Source organism: Pollachius pollachius (assembly GCF_949987615.1).
Source record: "Pollachius pollachius genome assembly, chromosome: 20".
In the NCBI taxonomy this organism is placed as follows: domain Eukaryota; kingdom Metazoa; phylum Chordata; class Actinopteri; order Gadiformes; family Gadidae; genus Pollachius; species Pollachius pollachius.
Genome location: NC_136953.1, coordinates 17995012 through 18015011, shown reverse-complemented (window position 1 = coordinate 18015011; position 20000 = coordinate 17995012). Strand labels below are relative to the sequence as shown.

The 20000-nt window shown below is 52.3% G+C and overlaps 1 protein-coding gene across 1 annotated transcript in view; it reads left to right on the top strand.

The window, feature by feature from the left end:
* Positions 1-13811: 13811 nt before the first annotated feature.
* The window catches only part of LOC307091021 (ankyrin-2-like), a gene marked incomplete at both ends in the record, with an annotated part of 89130 nt that continues 82941 nt past the window's right edge, over positions 13812-20000 (top strand). The window contains 1 exon segment of the mRNA XM_079757853.1: positions 13812-13940. Coding sequence (XP_079613979.1) covers positions 13812-13940 — 129 coding nt within the window.

Below are 20000 nucleotides of genomic sequence, written 5' to 3'. Positions count from 1 at the left end.
TCAGCCAGTTAACCGGGGTTAGGGTTAGGGTTAGGGTTAGGGTCAGCCAGTTAACCGGGGTTGGGGTTAGGGTTAGGTTTAGGGTTGGGGTCAGCCAGTTAACCGGGGTTAGGGTTAGGGTTAGGGTCAGCCAGTTAACCAGGGTTGGGGTTAGGGTTAGGTTTAGGGTTGGGGTCAGCCAGTTAACCGGGGTTAGGGTTAGGGTTAGGGTTAGGGTCAGCCAGTTAACCAGGGTTGGGGTTAGGGTTAGGGTTAGGGTCAGCCAGTTAACCGGGGTTGGGGTTAGGGTTAGGGTTAGGGTTAGGGTCATACAAGGCAGTCGATGGAACTGCCCCTGCCTACCTCCATTAGTAAAGCCACACACTCCAGCTCGATCCCTCCGCTCAACTACCTCAGCTGGACGTCTGGTACCGCCATCGCTAAGAGCAAGCAAAGGTCGATCAGCGAAGTCACAACTTTTCTCTGTTTTGGGACCTCAGTGGTGGAACGAGCTCCCTACCGATGTCAGGATTGCAGAGTCGCTCACCAGCTCCCGCAAAAGACTCAAAACTCACCTGTTCAGAGTTCACCTCGACTCTGCATAGAAACCAATGCACAGCCACCATTGAATGTTGTACGTCCTGGCACTTGTACATTGCACTTATTCAAGGTACTTAATTGTGTAGCATCTACAGTAGCTGCTATCGCTGCTTTACACGGTGAATGGGTTAGCCTAGCGATTGTAATACTTGCACTTGGTTCTATGAACATCTTTACTGTACCGACAGCGATATATTGTTTCACTTCTTATGACAGATAAAAGCGTCTGCTAAATGCCCTAAATGTAAATGTAGGGTCAGTCAGTTAACTGGGGTTAGGGCTAGGTATAGGGATAGGTTTAGGGTTAGGGCTAGCTCCACGTTAACCCTGCTTCTTTCCACACTGGTATGAAACAAATGGGCAAGATGTTCCTCATAGTTTCTTTAACCTCGTCTGGGTTCTGGAGCCGACGGAGTTTAGAGGAGCTGGATGGGGGGTGGAAGGAGACGCTAACCTCCTTTAGGAGACTTTGAGCTCCTTTAGGAGACGTTGAGCTCCTTTAGGAAACGCTGACTTTCCTTTGAGTTGTGCGTTTCAGGGGAGTTGTGTGTTTCAGGGTTGTTGTTTCTCCGTGTCTCAGAGATCGCTCTCTGAGAGCTGAATCTTATGCATGAATAATTTATAATTGAAACTATCCATTAGCAATGCCTGGGGGGTTCAAAGGTGGTCTACCAATCTATCTCTCTGTGGCGGCTTCTCTGGTCTGGATAGCTCGGCTCTGTTGTCTCTCAGGCTGAGGAAAGGAAGGAATGTTGAATATAGTCACTACAGGAAGGGCTCAGGAACACTGAGTCACTACAGGAAGGGCTCAGGAACACTGAGTCACTACAGGAAGGGCTCAGGAACACTGAGTCACTACAGGAAGGGCTCAGGAACACTGAGTCACTACAGGAAGGGCTCAGGAACACTGAGTCACTACAGGAAGGGATCAGGAACACTGAGTCACTACAGGAAGGGATCAGGAACACTGAGTCACGACAGGAAGGGCTCAGGAACACTGAGTCACTACAGGAAGGGCTCAGGAACACTGAGTGACTACAGGAAGGCTTAGGAACACTAAGTCACTACAAGAAGGGCTCAGGAACACTGAGTCACTACAGGAAGGGCTCAGGAACACTGAGTCACTACAGGAAGGGCTCAGGAACACTGAGTCACTACAGGAAGGCTCAGGAACATAAAGTCACTACAGGAAGGGCTCAGGAACACTGAATCACTACAGGAAGAGCTCCGGAACACTTAGTCACTACAGGAAGGGCTCAGGAACACTGAGTCACTACAGGAAGGGCTCAGGAACACTGAGTCACTACAGGAAGGGCTCAGGAACACTGAGTCACTACAGGAAGGGATCAGGAACACTTAGTCACTACAGGAAGGGCTCAGGAACACTGAGTCACTACAGGAAGGGCTCAGGAACACTGAGTCACTACAGGAAGGGCTCAGGAACACTGAGTTACTACAGGAAGGGCTCAGGAAAACTGAGTCACTACAGGGCGGGCTCAGAGACCCTGAAGACTGCTGGTTGTGTGTGTGTGTGTGTGTGTGTGTGTGTGTGTGTTTGTGTGTGTGTGTGTGTGTGGGGGGGGGTGTCTGTGTGTGTGTGTGTGGGGGTGTGTATGTGTGTGCGTGTGAGGGGGGGTGTTTTGGGGGTCCTTTGCTTTTCTCCCTTATGGCATCATCATAGTTTTCAGATGACATCATTGATTTGCATTTCATCACTTCCTGCTGGTTCCACTCCTGAAGCTCGGCCAATCAGGTCCCAGCATATGGGGTCACCTGTTCAGTGGGCGACGCCCACGGTGAAGCTTTGCGAAACCAAAGACCCACAAACAGGCTTCCACAAGAGGTCGCCATGGCAACGTGCTCCTGAGCAACCAACCTGGCTATGCAGCATGCATCAGGGAGTTGCAAGCGTTTGGCGGAGAGGGGAAGGGACTTGTCTGTGTTAGAGGAGGCGTGCCTTGTCTGTTAGAGGAGGAGGCGTGACTTGACTGTTAGAGGAGGCGTGCCTTGTCTGTTAGAGGAGGCGTGCCTTGTCTGTTAGAGGAGGAGGCGTGACTTGTCTGTTAGAGGAGGCGTGCCTTGTCTGTTAGAGGAGGAGGCGTGCCTTGTCTGTTAGAGGAGGAGGCGTGACTTGTCTGTTAGAGGAGGAGGCGTGCCTTGTCTGTTAGAGGAGGCGTATTAGTGATTAAGGGGGGGGCGTGTCCTGTCTGTGTGTTAGGGTGGAGTATTACTGATTAAGGGGGGGGCGTGTCCTGGCTGTGTGTTAGGGTGGAGTATTATTGATTAAGAGGGGGGCGTGTCCTGTCTGTGTGTTAGGGTGGAGTATTAGTGATTAGGGGGGGCCGTGTCCTGTCTGCGTGTTAGGGTGGAGTATTAATGAGCTGGGGGGGGCGTGTCCTGTCTGTGTGCTGGGTGGAGGATTATTGAGCTGGGGGGGCTGCCTGTGTGTTAGGGTGGAGTATTAGTGAGCTGGGGGGGCTGTCTGTGTGTTAGGGTGGAGTATTACGGAGCTGGGGGGCGTGTCCTGTCTGTGTGTTAGGGTGGAGTATTAGTGAGCTGGGGGGCGTGTCCTGTCTGTGTGTTAGGGTGGAGCATTAGTGAGCTGGGGGGCGTGTCCTGTCTGTGTATTAGGGTGGAGTATTAGTGAGCTGGGGGGCGTGTCCTGTCTGTGTGTTAGGGTGGAGCATTAGTGAGCTGGGGGGCGTGTCCTGTCTGTGTATTAGGGTGGAGTATTAGTGAGCTGGGGGGCGTGTCCTGTCTGTGTGTTAGGGTGGAGTATTAGTGAGCTGGGGGGGCTGTCTGTGTGTTAGGGTGGAGTATTAGTGAACTGGGGGGGGGCGTGTCCTTTCTGTGTGTTAGGGTGGAGTATTAGTGAGCTGGGGGGCGTGTCCTGTCTGTGTGTTAGGGTGGAGCATTAGTGAGCTGGGGGGCGTGTCCTGTCTGTGTATTAGGGTGGAGTATTAGTGAGCTGGGGGGCGTGTCCTGTCTGTGTGTTAGGGTGGAGTATTAGTGAGCTGGGGGGGCTGTCTGTGTGTTAGGGTGGAGTATTAGTGAGCTGGGGGGGGGCGTGTCCTTTCTGTGTGTTAGGGTGGAGTATTAGTGAGCTGGGGGGCGTGTCCTGTCTGTGTGTTAGGGTGGAGTATTAGTGATTAAGGGGGGGGCGTGTCCTGTCTGTGTGTTAGGGTGGAGTATTAGTGATTAAGAGGGGGGCGTGTCCTGTCTGTGTGTTAGGGTGGAGTATTAGTGATTAAGGGGGGGGCGTGTCCTGTCTGTGTGTTAGGGTGGAGTATTAGTGATTAGGGGGGGCCGTGTCCTGTCTGTGTGTTAGGGTGGAGTATTAATGAGCTGGGGGGGGCGTGTCCTGTCTGTGTGTTAGGGTGGAGTATTATTGAGCTGGGGGGGCTGCCTGTGTGTTAGGGTGGAGTATTAGTGAGCTGGGGGGGCTGTCTGTGTGTTAGGGTGGAGTATTACGGAGCTGGGGGGCGTGTCCTGTCTGTGTGTTAGGGTGGAGTATTAGTGAGCTGGGGGGCGTGTCCTGTCTGTGTATTAGGGTGGAGTATTAGTGAGCTGGGGGGCGTGTCCTGTCTGTGTGTTAGGGTGGAGCATTAGTGAGCTGGGGGGCGTGTCCTGTCTGTGTATTAGGGTGGAGTATTAGTGAGCTGGGGGGCGTGTTCTGTCTGTGTGTTAGGGTGGAGCATTAGTGAGCTGGGGGGCGTGTCCTGTCTGTGTGTTAGGGTGGAGCATTAGTGAGCTGGGGGGCGTGTCCTTTTTGTGTGTTAGGGTGGAGTATTAGTGAGCTGGGGGGCGTGTCCTTTCTGTGTGTTAGGGTGGAGTATTAGTGAGCTGGGGGGGGGGGGGGGGGGGGGGCTTGAGGCTCTGTTAAGGTTAGCTTGTCCAATCCAGTTAGCAAAGTCCGTCCACCACTGAGTCAGACTCTGTCCCCCGAGGATCAGCACACACACACACACACACACACGCACACGCACACGCACACACACACACCAGACACATGCACACACACACACACACACACACACACACACACACACACACACACACACACACACACACACAGACACACACGCACACACACACACACACAAACACGGACACACACACTGGACACAAACATGCACACACACACACGCACACAAACCAGACACACACACACACCCCAGACACATGCACACACACACACACACACACATACTGGACACCAACACCGGAAACAAACACGCACATGCACACACACACACACACACTCACGCACACATACACACACACACACACACATACACACACACACACCGGAAACAAACACGCACACGCACACACACACACACACTCACGCACACACACACACACACACACACACCGGACACACACACGCACACACCGGACACACACACGCACACACACAGACGCACACACAAACGTCGATCTCCAACAGCCAATGCTAATGATTGAAGTCTGTTACATGGGCCATATTTTGGAAAGGTCTCATCCAGTTGCCCTGAATATTTCCTCAGAGTTTATAAGGAGGTGGTCGGGGTGTGAGACATGGTGTGTGTGGGCATGGAGCTTACATTCCTGTGTGTGTCAAGAGGTTAGAGTCTGGCTTTGGATGAAATAATGGTCTGTTTTCCACCAGCGATCAGAGACAGAAGGCCCATAGAGCTGCACGGAACACAGGAGGAAAGCCCTGCCTGTTGAAGGCCAGCAGAACTCGTTGTGATGTCAGAGTTCGGTCTGCTGCTCTTTCTCTCTCTCCTTCTTTCAATCCCAGATTGAGATAAAGGGTAAAGAGCTCAAAGATCTTTGGGTTTGTTGTTGGAAACATGGCTCCTCTCGGTGTGCTGTTTGAGGAGGAAGGAACTAGTCATGAAGGAAGTTAGTATCTTTGAAAGATGCTACCTTCTAGCTGGTATTAGAACAAACGGAAATAACTTTTCTACTCAATCAATTCTGAACAAGAAGTGGAAGAAGCAGTTGAACATCTGCTAGCCAATAGCATTCTGCTAGCTGCTAGCGTTCTGCTAGCCAATAGTGTTCTGCTAGCCGCCAGCGTTCTGCTAGCGTTCTGTTAGCCGCTAGTGTTCTGGTAGCGTTCTGGTAGCGTTCTGGTAGCGTTCTGCTAGCGTTCTGCTAACGTTCTGCTAGCGTTCTGCTAGCTGCCCACTGAGGGAACACCATGAGCTACTGGACCTTCTCACCCAGAGGACTCTTCAGTCCAGAGACATTCAAACGCTCACAACAACGTTTCATTCTCCTCACTTCAACTCTCAGGGGTCAGACGCTTTGTCAAAGACTTTGGTTGTTTCTACTGTCAGAGGTTAGGGTTAGGGTTAGGGTATAATGGCCCTGATGGAGTCAGCAACCCCCCCCCCACACACACACACACACACACACACACACACACACACACACACAACCACACACACACACACAACCACACACACACACACACACACACACACACACACAACCACACACACACACACAACCACACACACACAACCACACACACACAACCACACACACACACACACACACAACCACACACAACCACACACACACACACAACCACACACACAACCACACACACACACACAACCACACACACACACAACCACACACACACACACAACCACACACACACAACCACACACACACACACACACACAACCACACACACACACACACACACAACCACACACACAACCACACACACACACACACAACCACACACACACACACACACACACAACCACACACACACACAACCACACACACACACATACACACACACGCACACACACACACACACACACAACCACACACACACACATACACACACACACACACACACACAACCACACACACACACACACACAACCACACACACAACCACACACACACACAACCACACACACACACACACACAACCACACACACACACACAACCACACACACACACACAACCACACACACACAACCACACACACACACAACCACACACACACACATACACACACACACACACACAACCACACACACACACACACACAACCACACACACAACCACACACACACAACCACACACACACACACACACACACACACACACATACACACACACACACACACACACAACCACACACACAACCACACACACACACACAACCACACACACACACACAACCACACACACACACAACCACACACATAAAACCACACACACACACACACAACCACACACAACCACACACACACACACAACCACACACAACCACACACACACACACACACACACACACATAACCAGCGGGTTAAAGAGCTGATTCAGTTAACCAGCTAGGTGTTAGCTAGGTGTTAGCTAGGTGTTAGCTAGGTGTTAGCAAGGTGTTGGCTAGGTGTTAGCTAGGTGTTAGCTAGGTGTTAGCTAGGTGTTAGCAAGGTGTTGGCTAGGTGTTAGCTAGGTGTTAGCTAGGTGTTAGCTAGGTGTTGGCTAACCCAGCACTGCTATCTTCTACAACCCTCCACCCTCTACCTCGAGGTGGAGCAATTGATGACCCCAACGACTCCCCCACCTCCCCCAACGACTCCCCCACCTCCCCCAACGACTCCCCCACCTCCCCCAACGACTCCCCCACCCCCCCAACGACTCCCCCACCTCCCCCAACGACTCCCCCACCTCCCCAACGACTCCCCCACCTCCCCCAACGACTCCCCCACCTCCCCAACGACTCCCCCACCTCCCCAACGACTCCCCCACCTCCCCCAACGACTCCCCCACCTCCCCAACGACTCCCCCACCTCCCCCTCCCCCACCTCCCCAACGACTCCCCCACCTCCCCAACGACTCCCCCACCTCCCCCTCCGCCCTTCCTGTAGTGACTCAGTGTTCCTGATTAAAGGTTCCAGGTTAAAGAAACTATGAGGAACATCTTGCCCATTTGTTTCATACCAGTGTGGAAAGAAGCAGGGTTAACGTGGAGCTAGCCCTAACCCTAAACCTATCCCTATACCTAGCCCTAACCCCAGTTAACTGACTGACCCTACATTTACATTTAGGGCATTTAGCAGACGCTTTTATCTGTCATAAGAAGTGAAACAATATATCGCTGTCGGTACAGTAAAGATGTTCATAGAACCAAGTGCAAGTATTACAATCGCTAGGCTAACCCATTCACCGTGTAAAGCAGCGATAGCAGCTACTGTAGATGCTACACAATTAAGTACCTTGAATAAGTGCAATGTACAAGTGCCAGGACGTACAACATTCAATGGTGGCTGTGCATTGGTTTCTATGCAGAGTCGAGATGAACTCTGAACAGGTGAGTTTTGAGTCTTTTGCGGAAGCTGGTGAGCGACTCTGCGGTCCTGACATCGGTAGGGAGCTCGTTCCACCACTGAGGTCCCAAAACAGAGAAAAGTTGTGACTTTGCTGATCGACCTTTGCTTGCTCTTAGCGATGGCGGTACCAGACGTCCGGCTGAGGTAGTTGAGCGGAGGGATCGAGCTGGGGTGTGTGGCTTTACTAATGCTTGGAGGTAGGCAGGGGCAGTCCTCTCTCCTCCTCTCTCTCCTCCTCTCCTCCTCTCCTCTCCTCTCCTCCTCTCTCTCCTCCTCTCTCCTCTCCTCCTCTCTCTCCTCTTCTCCTCCACTCTCCTCTCCTCCTCTCTCTCCTCTCCTCTCCTCCTCTCCTCTCCTCCTCTCCTCTCTCTCCTCCTCTCTCCTCTCCTCAACTCTCACATATAGGTGTACATTCGTCATGTCCATATTTTGTATTCAGAGGAATACCATGTTTCTATTCAGTTAGGTGTGTGTGTGTCCCCAGTTTGTTTTGTGTCCGCGTGCATGTGTGTGTGTGTGTGCGTGTGTGTGTGTGTGTGTGTGTGTGTGTGTGCTTGTGTGCTTGTGTGCATGTGTGTGTGCGTGTGTGTGTGTGTGTGTGTGTGTGTGTGTGTGTGCATGTGTGTGTGTGCGTGTGTGTGTGTGTGGTGTGTGTGGTGTGTGTGTGTGTGTGTGCCAGGCTAGAATCCCTTCATTGTCTACTGATCAAAGAAATCTGATTCTAGGTCAGTAGAAAACATTTCCTGTCCTCATAATCCCTCCTGAGCACACACACACAGACACACACACACACAGACACACACACACACACATACACACACGCACACACACAAACACACCCACATACACACGTAAACACACACACACACAAACAGACACACACACACACCTACAAACGTACACAGACACACATCTACACACCTACAGACTTACACACATACACACACACACACACACACACACAGTGTGTGTGTTTCTTAGAGACAGCTCACTAATACCTCCAGTGCTCCTAATCTAATCCACTGCAGCCAACCCCCCCCACACACTCACACACACACACACACACTCTCACACACCCTGCTGACACACACACTCCGGGGAGCGGCGAGGGGAGCGGTCAGATGAACACAACCTCTCTGGGGGGGGCGCTGGGCCAGGTAAGACGGCAGCTAGGCTGCTCTCCTACCACTGCTAACGCTAGCACTAGCACTGCTAATGCTCGCACTAGCACTAGCATTGGTAATGTTCCCACTAGCACTAGCACTAGCACTGCTAATGCGAGCGCAATGATTCATAGCACTTCTTACTAATTACTTACACTAATCTAGTAAGAAGGAAGGCAAGGATTTCCCCGTTCCTGAAGCGTGGCTAACCGTAGCCTGGTAGCTCTGTGTCGCTAGCCTGTCCTGGAGACTGGAGGGGCGGGGCTACGACAGGCTGCTGCTCCTCCTGTCAGTCAGGACGGACGGGAGGACAAGCTCCTTAGCCCCTCTGACCCCCCCTGGTGGCCTGACCCCCCTGGTGGCCTGACCCCCCTGGTGGCCTGACCCCCCCCTGGTGGCCTGACCCCCCCCGGTGCGGGATTTGACCCTAACTGCGTTCACCTGAGCTGAGACGCTTCTGCTGGGACTGGTTCTGTCTAGACTGGGTTCTGCTGGGACTGGTTCTGCTTGGACTGGTTCTGTGTGGACTGGTTCTGCTGGGACTGATTCTGCTGGGACTGGTTCTGTGTGGACTGGTTCTGCTGGGACTGGTTCTGCTGGGACTGGTTCTGTCTAGACTGGGTTCTGCTGGGACTGGTTCTGCTTGGACTGGTTCTGTGTGGACTGGTTCTGCTGGGACTGGTTCTGCTGGGACTGGTTCTGTGTGGACTGGTTCTTCTGGGACTGGTTCTGTCTACACTGGGTTCTGCTGTGACTGGTTCTGCTGGGACTGGTTCTGCTGGGACTGGTTGTGTGTGGACTGGTTCTGCTAGGACTGGTTCTGCTGGTTCTGCTGGGACTGGTTCTGCTGGGACTGGTTCTGTGTGGACTGGTTCTGCTGGGACTGGTTCTGTCTACACTGAGTTCTGCTGGGACTGGTTCTGCTGGGACTGGTTCTGCTGGGACTGGTTCTGTCTAGACTGGGTTCTGCTGGGACTGGTTCTGCTGGGACTGGTTGTGTGTGGACTGGTTCTGCTAGGACTGGTTCTGCTGGTTCTGCTGGGGCTGGTTCTGCTGGGACTGGTTCTGTGTGGACTGGTTCTGCTGGGACTGGTTCTGCTGGGACTGGTTCTGTGTGGACTGGTTCTGCTGGGACTGGTTCTGCTGGGACTGGTTCTGTCTAGACTGGGTTCTGCTGGGACTGGTTCTGCTTGGACTGGTTCTGTGTGGACTGGTTCTGCTGGGACTGGTTCTGCTGGGACTGGTTCTGTGTGGACTGGTTCTTCTGGGACTGGTTCTGTCTACACTGGGTTCTGCTGTGACTGGTTCTGCTGGGACTGGTTCTGCTGGGACTGGTTGTGTGTGGACTGGTTCTGCTAGGACTGGTTCTGCTGGTTCTGCTGGGACTGGTTCTGCTGGGACTGGTTCTGTGTGGACTGGTTCTGCTGGGACTGGTTCTGTCTACACTGAGTTCTGCTGGGACTGGTTCTGCTGGGACTGGTTCTGCTGGGACTGGTTCTGTCTAGACTGGGTTCTGCTGGGACTGGTTCTGCTGGGACTGGTTGTGTGTGGACTGGTTCTGCTAGGACTGGTTCTGCTGGTTCTGCTGGGACTGGTTCTGCTGGGACTGGTTCTGTGTGGACTGGTTCTGCTGGGACTGGTTCTGCTGGGACTGGTTCTGTCTACACTGAGTTCTGCTGGGACTGGGTCTGTCTAGACTGGGTTCTGCTGGGACTGTTTCTGCTGGGACTGGTTCTGTGTGGACTGGTTCTGCTGGGACTGGTTCTGCTGGTTCCGCTGGGACTGGTTGGACGTCTTGTCTTTTTGTTCTCCACCTTCCTCTCTCCTCCACTGGCTACGCCCCACAGGCTTGTTGCTAGGAAACGTGTAACCAAGGTGATAGGAGAGACTGAGGAGCATCTCCGAGGATACACACACACACAGCGGTGTGTGTGTGTGTGTGTGTGTGTGTGTGTGTGTGTGTTTGTGTGTGTTTGTGTGTGCGTCCCCTGGGTCGGCTGCTCGGGGGGTAAGGACGTGCTTTATGAGGACGTAATGTTGTTACGTACCGGTTGTCAAGGTAATCTGCCGACACAGTGACACACATCACGGTGTGTGTGCGTGTGTGTGTGCGTGTATGTGTGTGTGTGTGTGTGTGTGTGTGTGTGTGTGTGTGTGTGTGTGTGTGTGTGTGTGTGTGTCTAAAGCGTGTGACCCAGGCTGGACCGGATATCAACATCTCATCTTTGTTGGTCTTTTGAATCTTGAGTTGTGAAGACAGAGGGAAGAAAGATGATGAAACCAAGCAGCCCCTCTGACCCCTCCCTCCTGGGTTCCTCTTCCAATGAGAAGGGTTGCATTTTGTGCTACTGTGATGGACGAGCATGATGGATGCCCTGATCCAATCAGGGAAGAGCGTGCTGTGGGCGTGTCCACCAGGGGGCTTGGGGGGCTGTGGGCGTGGCCACCAGGAGGCTGTGGGGCAGTGGTGTTGTGGGCGTGGCCACCAGGGGGGATGTGGGGCAGTGGGCGTGGCCACCAGAAGGCTGTGGGCGTAGGCACCAGGGGGGCTGTGGTGTTGTGGGTGTGGCCACCAGGGGAATGTGGTGTTGTGGGCGTGGCCACCAGGGGGGCTGTGGGTGTGGCCACCAGAGGGAGTGCGGTGTTGTGGGCGTGGCCACCAGGGGGTGCTGTGGAGCTATTGGAGCCAGGGGAGAGGCGTTGAGGGAATGGAGCACACAGTCGATTATGAGTCCAAATCATAGCGGTTACTGGAGGAGGAAACAGGACTTCTTCTCATCATCGTCATCGTCTTCATCGTCTAACACATCTAAATAACCATTTCACAAGGAAACAGTAACACAGAAAAGCAAGGCAACGATATAGCAGTACCCGAGGGTAGATATAGATATCTACTCATAGAATAGATGAATCCACTTTGGTTGGTTTCCTAATCCCTTGAAGAAAACTGTTTGGTCCCAGCATGCAACACTCAGGGCATGCACACACACACACACACACACACACACACACTTACACACACACACACACACACACACACACACAGCATCAGTATCTCCATCACTGGACCACATACATCAGTCTGCAGTCTGAATCTTTTGGAAATCAGTGAAATCGAAGAGAGGTCCCGATCTGACGCGGCCCTAGGAGCTCAGCAGCTTGAGGTGTTGAAGTTCTGCTGGTTCTGGAGGTTCTGGAGGTTCTGCTAGTTCTGTAGGACACATCATCAGCCAGATCTCTTCGACGGACCGTACCAAGTCTGCCCTGACAGCAGGGGTGCCTCCTGACGTCAATCTCTGTCTCCGTGGCGATGCGTCTTTCTGAGTGGTTCTGCCGGTCTCCTCAGTGATAGACCTCACATGAGAACCACTGGATTACATCTGACGCCCACCTGCACACTGCTGTAACGACGCATACCTCCTCGTCTTCCTGCTTGTCCCTCCCTCTCCCTCTCTCTCTCCCTCTCCCTCTCTCTATTCCTCCCTCTCCCTCTCCCTCTCTCTATTCCTCCCTCTCCCTCTCCCTCTCTCTCCCTCTCTCTCCCTCTCTCTATCCCTCTCCCTCCCTCTCTCTCTCTCTCTCTCTCTCTCTCTCTCTCTCGCTCTCTCTCGCTCGCTGTTTTTTCTCATCTCATTGGGCTGAGCTCCCCAACTAATGTTGTGTTTCGACCAATCCCGTTCGTCTTCCTCTCTCTCCCCCGCTCTCTCTCTCCTTCTCCCGGATAGCCTCTGTATGTCAGAGGTATTGTTCCCGGTAGAGAGGGTTTAACGCAGACACACACACACACACACACACACACACACACACACACACACACACGCACACACACGCCAAAGACGCTCAGAGACACTCGCTGTGCTCTGCCACGGGACACTCCGCCGCGGGACGCTGCGTCGCGGTCGGAGGAAACAGACCAGGATCTCTCTCTCGCTCCCGTTCGCCCCTCCGCCATCTCTCTCTCTGTCGAAGCGCTGTTACAGCAGCCCGCTGCCTTCAGGAGAGACGTCCTCCAGGAGAGAGGTCCTCTAGGGGAGAGGTCCTCTAGACCCAGGAGAGAGGTCCTCTAGGAGGGACGTCCTCTAGACCCAGGAGAGAGGTCCTCTAGACCCAGGAGAGAGGTCCTCTAGACCCAGGAGGGACGTCCTCTAGACCCAGGAGAGAGGTCCTCTAGACCCAGGAGAGAGGTCCTCTAGACCCAGGAGGGACGTCCTCTAGCCCCAGGAGAGAGGTCCTCTAGGAGAGAGGTCCTCTAGACCCAGGAGGGACGTCCTCTAGACCCAGGAGAGAGGTCCTCTAGACCCAGGAGAGAGGTCCTCTAGACCCAGGAGGGACGTCCTCTAGGAGAGAGGTCCTCTAGACCCAGGAGAGTGGTCCTCTAGACCCAGGGGAGACGTCCTCTAGGAGAGAGGTCCTCTAGACCCAGGAGAGAGGTCCTCTAGACCCAGGAGAGAGGTCCTCTAGGAGAGAGGTCCTCTAGACCCAGGAGAGAGGTCCTCTAGGAGAGAGGTCCTCTAGACCCAGGAGAGAGGTCCTCTAGACCCAGGAGAGAGGTCCTCTAGACCCAGGAGGGACATCCTCTAGACCCAGGAGAGAGGTCCTCTAGGAGAGAGGTCCTCTAGACCTCCAGAAGGGTCCAGTAGAGTCCAGGAGGGTCCAGGAGGGTCCAGGAGGGTCCGGTAGAGTCCAGGTGGTCCATCAGGGGGGAGGGGAGCCATGGCGCACGCCGCAGCCCACCTGAAGAAGGCCCGGTCCGAGATGGAGCCGCCGGCAGACCTGAAGGCTCTTGAGAAGGCAAAGGAGAAGAGGAGGAGGTCCAGGGAGCGGGCGGAGCGCAAACGCAAGGTAGCCCCCAGGAGGGGACCCCACCTCCACCTCCACCACCTCCACCGCCTCCCTCACCTCCTCCACCTCCATCTCCGCCTCCACCTCCAGACCACGCTCACCCCATCTCCATCAAAACCCCCCCCTCCTCCTCATCCCCGGGTCGCCCCCCGCCGCCGGAGGACAAAGACCAATCCGTACGCTGCCTCGGCTGTTGGTGCCGTTTCCATGCCAACGTCTTCACTCTCCTCTCCTCTCCTCTCTGTGCCCCCCGTCGACTCCTCCCTCCAATCCACAGCAAACTTCTGATGGCTTCTCCCGAGCCGTGCCTGGGCCCATCACCGTGTGTATCCTCCTCATGACCCTCCCTGGACACATCTCACTCAGCGCTAGATACTAACCGTTGTCATGGTCACACATCCTCTCCTCACATCCTGCCCTCACATCCTCTCCTCACACCCTCCCCTCACATCCTCTCCTCACATCCTCTCCTCACATCCTCTCCTCACATCCTCTCCTCACATCCTCCCCTCACATCCTCTCCTCACATCCTCCCCTCACATCCTCTCCTCACACCCTCTCCTCACATCCTCTCCTCACATCCTCTCCTCACATCCTCTCCTCACATCCTCTCCTCACATCCTCTCCTCACATCCTCCCCTCACAGCCTCTCCTCACATCCTCTCCTCACATCCTCTCCTCGCATCCTCTCCTCAAACCCTCCCCTCACATCCTCTCCTCACATCCTCTCCTCAAACCCTATCCTCACATCCTCTCCTCACATCCTCTATGTGTGCAGCTGAACTGTCTGACGTGTTTACAGCCCAATGTGTTGGGTGGAGCAACACAAGGAGTCTGTAGTGGGCTCTGCTAGAGCTAGGAGCTAGGAGCTAGGAACTAGGCTGAGGGGCTAGGCTGAGGAGCTAGGCTGGAGGAGCTAGGCTGAGGAGCTAGGAGCTAGGCTGGAGAGTTACATTCGGTCACATTGTGGTGTCTCGGTTTCTAACAAGGAGGTCTGATCAAAACGATTTCACTTGTTTCTTTTTTTGTGTGTCTTGGGTATGTGTGTGTGTTATTGTGTGTGTGTCCAGTGTGGACGTGTTTGCGTGTGTCAGCGTGTCCGTGTTTCTCAAGTGTTGCTGTGTGTGTCTATGTGTCTGTGTGTGTGTTTGTGTCCAGCGTTGCCGTGTGTGTGTGTTATGTGTTATGTGTGTGTGTGTGTGTGTGTGTGTGTGTGTGTATGTGTCTTAGGCCTCTCTGCGGACACAGTCAGTCACACAGCAGCACTATTCAACACACTCTTTATACTGCAGTGTCTGAGGCTTACAGACTGATCTCTGCAGCATCATGCATCCCTAGAGCAGCCTTCACCTCTTAGGTATACATACCTCTATATACATAGAGGTATGTATACCTCTATGTATATAGAGGTATACATACCTCTATATACATAGAGGTATGTATACCTCTATGTATACATACATAGAGGTATACATACCTCTATGTATATGGAGGTATGTATATAGAGAAATACATACCTCTATATACATAGAGGCATACATACCTCTATATACATAGAGGTATGTATACCTCTGTATGCTTAATGGTGATGTGATAGTGTTAAGTGTAAAGTGTGTAAAGTGATGTGATAGTGTAAAGTGTGTAAAGTGATGTGATAGTGTAAAGTGTAAAGTGTGTAAAGTGATGGAACACCAGGGTGCTGCTGCTGTTGCCGGGTGGCGTTGCTAGGGAGATTACCACTTGGGATTATTGGTGATCTCCTCCGAGCAAATCCGGCACTTTCTCTCTGGTGCTGGCCCACTTACAGTAGTGTGGCACACACACACACACACACACACACACACACACACACACACACACACACACACACACACATTTTACCAATTTATTTAAGTCCACATAAAAGATAATTAATACAGGGACAAAAGCAGTTTGAGTGCAGTATAGCACATTGAAAGAATCCTGTTTAAGTGGCAAGGGTCTTCATAATACGGGCATCAACACTCAAGGTGATAGGTAGCAGCGTCTCCGGCATATATGGCGGCTGCCGATGATGGCAGAGACAGCACAGTGCTTGGCCAGCTGTTTAGCCCCCTTTAGGGCATCCCAAGATGTTTCAGCCCTCTCACAGCTAACCTATTAATGAACTCGGTCATAAAGGCTTCCTCTGGGTTGGGGTCAAAGGTGCAGCCACCTCAAGAACAAAAACCTCTTTATTCTCCTCATCAACAATCACAGGATCTGGTGTATTTTCAGACACAAGTGTTAAAGTGTCCAGGTTTATACAGAGGTTGAACATGGAGGGATTGACACAGAAATCTATGTAAATTTCCACCGGGGATGCAAAGTGGTTTGATATGTCCTTAGCTATAAGATTCATTATTCAGTCATGACGCGCTATGTACGTTCCTTGGTAGTCATAGCAGCCATTCCGGATGTGGGACAGCGTTTCAGTGGCTTGTTCTGTGGTGTGATGCAGACGTTGAGGAGGCTGAGTGGGAGGAAACCAGGTAGAAAGAGTCTGGTGGGAAGGACCCTAGCTTTAACTGTAGTGTAACAAACCATGTAGAAAGAGTCTGGTGGGAAGGACTCTTTAACTGTAGTATAACAAACCAGGTAGAAAGAGTCAGGTGGGAAGGGCTCTTTAACTGTAGTGTAACAAACCAGGTAGAAAGATTCTGGTGGGAAGGACCAGGGTTAAGCTAGGGTTAGGGTTAGGGTTAGTTAACCCTAACCCTAACCCTAGCTTTAACTGTAGTGTAACAAGGTCCTCGTGAGCGCATTGTTCCTCAGGAAGGATTGAGAGATGGAATGATCGGCGGAGACATACACACACACACACACAAACACACACACACACACACACACACAGATCACACACAGACATACACACACCCGCCCATGTGCATTATATTTAATTAAATGACAATCCATTACTGTGCTTCGATCAATGCTGAGTCAATTAGGTAAAGTGTGTTTTAGACATCAGAGGTCAGGAGGACTGATTGATGGGTTGTTGTTCAGCCAATCAGTAGCGAGGAATTCAAACAGGACTTGAGCTTGCTCCTCCCATACCTCATGGGTCCCAGGTTCATTTGTTGGATTCTGCTGATCCCTGGTCAAGGGGCAGGTCTTCACGCTAGACGTTCTCAGAGATTCTAAGTGGAGTAAATCAGATGAACATGAATATTTAATCATTTGGAAAAAATATTTTTGGTAAGCTCTTTAAGACTTAAAGCTGATTAAAAACTCAAACATGATATTGGCGATCGAAGCTGGGAGGCTTTTTCTACTGCGGACTGAACCCGACCTGCCCCGGGACCAGGACCAGGTCTGACAAGGACCAGGTCTGACCAGGACCAGGACTGACCAGGACCAGGTCTGACCAGGACCAGGTCTGATCAGGACCAGGTCTGACCAGGACCAGGTCTGACCAGGACCAGGTCTGACCAGGACCAGGACTGACCAGGACCAGGTCTGACCAGGACCAGGTCTGACCAGGACCAGGTCTGACCAGGACCAGGACTGACCAGGACCAGGTCTGATCAGGACCAGGTCTGATCCACACTGGCCCAGGACTGACCAGGGCCAGGTCTGACCAGGACCAGGTCCGCCCCGGGACCAGGTCTGACCAGGACCAGGTCTGACCAGGACTAGGACTGACCAGGACCAGGACTAATCAGGACCAGGTCTGATCCACACTGGCCCAGGACTGACCAGGACCAGGTCTGACCAGGACCAGGTCCGCCCCGGGACCAGGTCTGACCAGGACCAGGTCTGACCAGGACTAGGTCTGACCAGGACCAGGTCCACCCGGGACCAGGTCCGCCCCGGGACCAGGTCTGACCAGGACCAGGTCTGATGCGTCAATGCGTCTTTATCTATTGGAAGTGAAAACGGCCAGACAACACACCCCTGGAAACCTTTCAACACGGGAGCCTGAACTATGACCTTTGACCTCTCCACGAGTGCGTAGCGTCATAACACAGTAACATCTTGGCTCGTTCGAAGTCACCTAAAACATGCCTCAACAGACCAATAGAGCTCTGAGAAGAGATTTACCTGACCATCAAGCAGTGGCAAGCCAGACTAGAGAGGTGATCTGTGATTTGGGCTCGGCTATGTGATAGCTGATCTGGGTTATGATAGGTGATAGGTGATCTGGCTTATGATAGGTGATCTGGGTTATGATAGGTGATAGGTGATCTGGGCTCGGCTATGTGATAGGTGATCTGGGTTATGATAGGTGATAGGTGATCTGGGTTATGATAGGTGATCTGGGTTATGATAGGTGATAGGTGATCTGGGTTATGATAGGTGATAGGTGATCTGGGTTATGATAGGTGATAGGTGATCTGGGTTATGATAGGTGATAGGTGATCTGGGTTATGATAGGTGATAGGTGATCTGGGTTATGATAGGTGATAGGTGATCTGGGTTATGATAGGTGATAGGTGATCTGGGTTATGATACGTGATAGGTGGTCTGGGTTATGATAGGTGATAGGTGATCTGGGTTATGATAGGTGATAGGTGATCTGGGTTATGATAGGTGATAGGTGATCTGGGTTATGATAGGTGATAGGTGATCTGGGTTGTGATAGGTGATAGGTGATCTGGGTTATGATAGGTGATAGGTGATCTGGGTTATGATAGGTGATAGGTGGTCTGGGTTATGATAGGTGATAGGTGATCTGGGTTATGATAGGTGATAGGTGATCTGGGTTATGATAGGTGATAGGTGATCTGGGTTATGATAGGTGATAGGTGATCTGGGTTATGATAGGTGATAGGTGATCTGGGTTGTGATAGGTGATAGGTGATCTGGGTTATGATAGGTGATAGGTGATCTGGGTTATGATAGGTGATAGGTGGTCTGGGTTATGATAGGTGATAGGTGATCTGGGTTATGATAGGTGATAGGTGATCTGGGTTATGATAGGTGATAGGTGATCTGGGTTATGATAGGTGATAGGTGATCTGGGTTATGATAGGTGATAGGTGGTCTGGGTTATGATAGGTGATAGGTGATCTGGGTTATGATAGGTGATAGGTGATCTGGGTTATGATAGGTGATAGGTGGTCTGGGTTATGATAGGTGATAGGTGATCTGGGTTATGATAGGTGATAGGTGATCTGGGTTATGATAGGTGATAGGTGATCTGGGTTATGATAGGTGATAGGTGGTCTGGGTTATGATAGGTGATAGGTGATCTGGAGGCAGAGAGCAGTTGGAGTAAAGAGCAGCATTGGAGCGTAACGGTCAATCCACTTCAAGTTGTATGTGGATTCATAATTGTACATGAATATAGTTTGATAATTCCTAGTGTCATAATTATATATTACCTGAATACTCTTAGTTTGGGTTCACGCGCTCCACCTTGAAACCTGATCTCTCCCTCCTCCCCCTCTGGGTGAATCTCTCTCTCCCTCCTCCCCCTCTGGGTGATTGTCTCTCTCCCTCCTCCCCCCCTGGGTGAGTCTCTCTCTCCCTCCTCTCCCTCTGGGTGATGACTCCCCCTCTCTCTGCACTGCAGCTGCATTGCAGAGAGAGGGGGAGTCATCAGGTCTCTGAGGACAACCAGTAAAACAAAGTGTTGCCCTGTGGAGGCGTTTGTAGGTTACTATGGTGATCATCACACGGGGCGTGGCCGCCACGCTCCCCCGGCTCGCCTGGGTCCGGGTTCGGTTCGTTACTATGGTGATCAAACACGAGGCTGATCTGCTACGTCCGCTACGTCCACCGTAAGCCAACGCTTAGGGAAACAACATTCCTTTTGCAGGAATATTCATAGGTTTAGTAAGGTTTAATTAACAGGATTAATAAGTATATAAATCGACTCATACGTCAATAACAGCACAGGAGATGACCCTAGTAACCATAGCAACACAACCAACCCAGAACTGAGGCTGACATCTGTAGGGACCTCCCCCCTCTCCCCTATCCCCCTCCCCCTTTCCCCTCCCCCCTCTCCCCTCTCCCCCTCCTCCTTCTCCCCTGGCCCCCTCCCCCTTCTCCCTCTCTCTCTCCCCACTCCCCCTCCTCCTTCTCCCCCTCCCC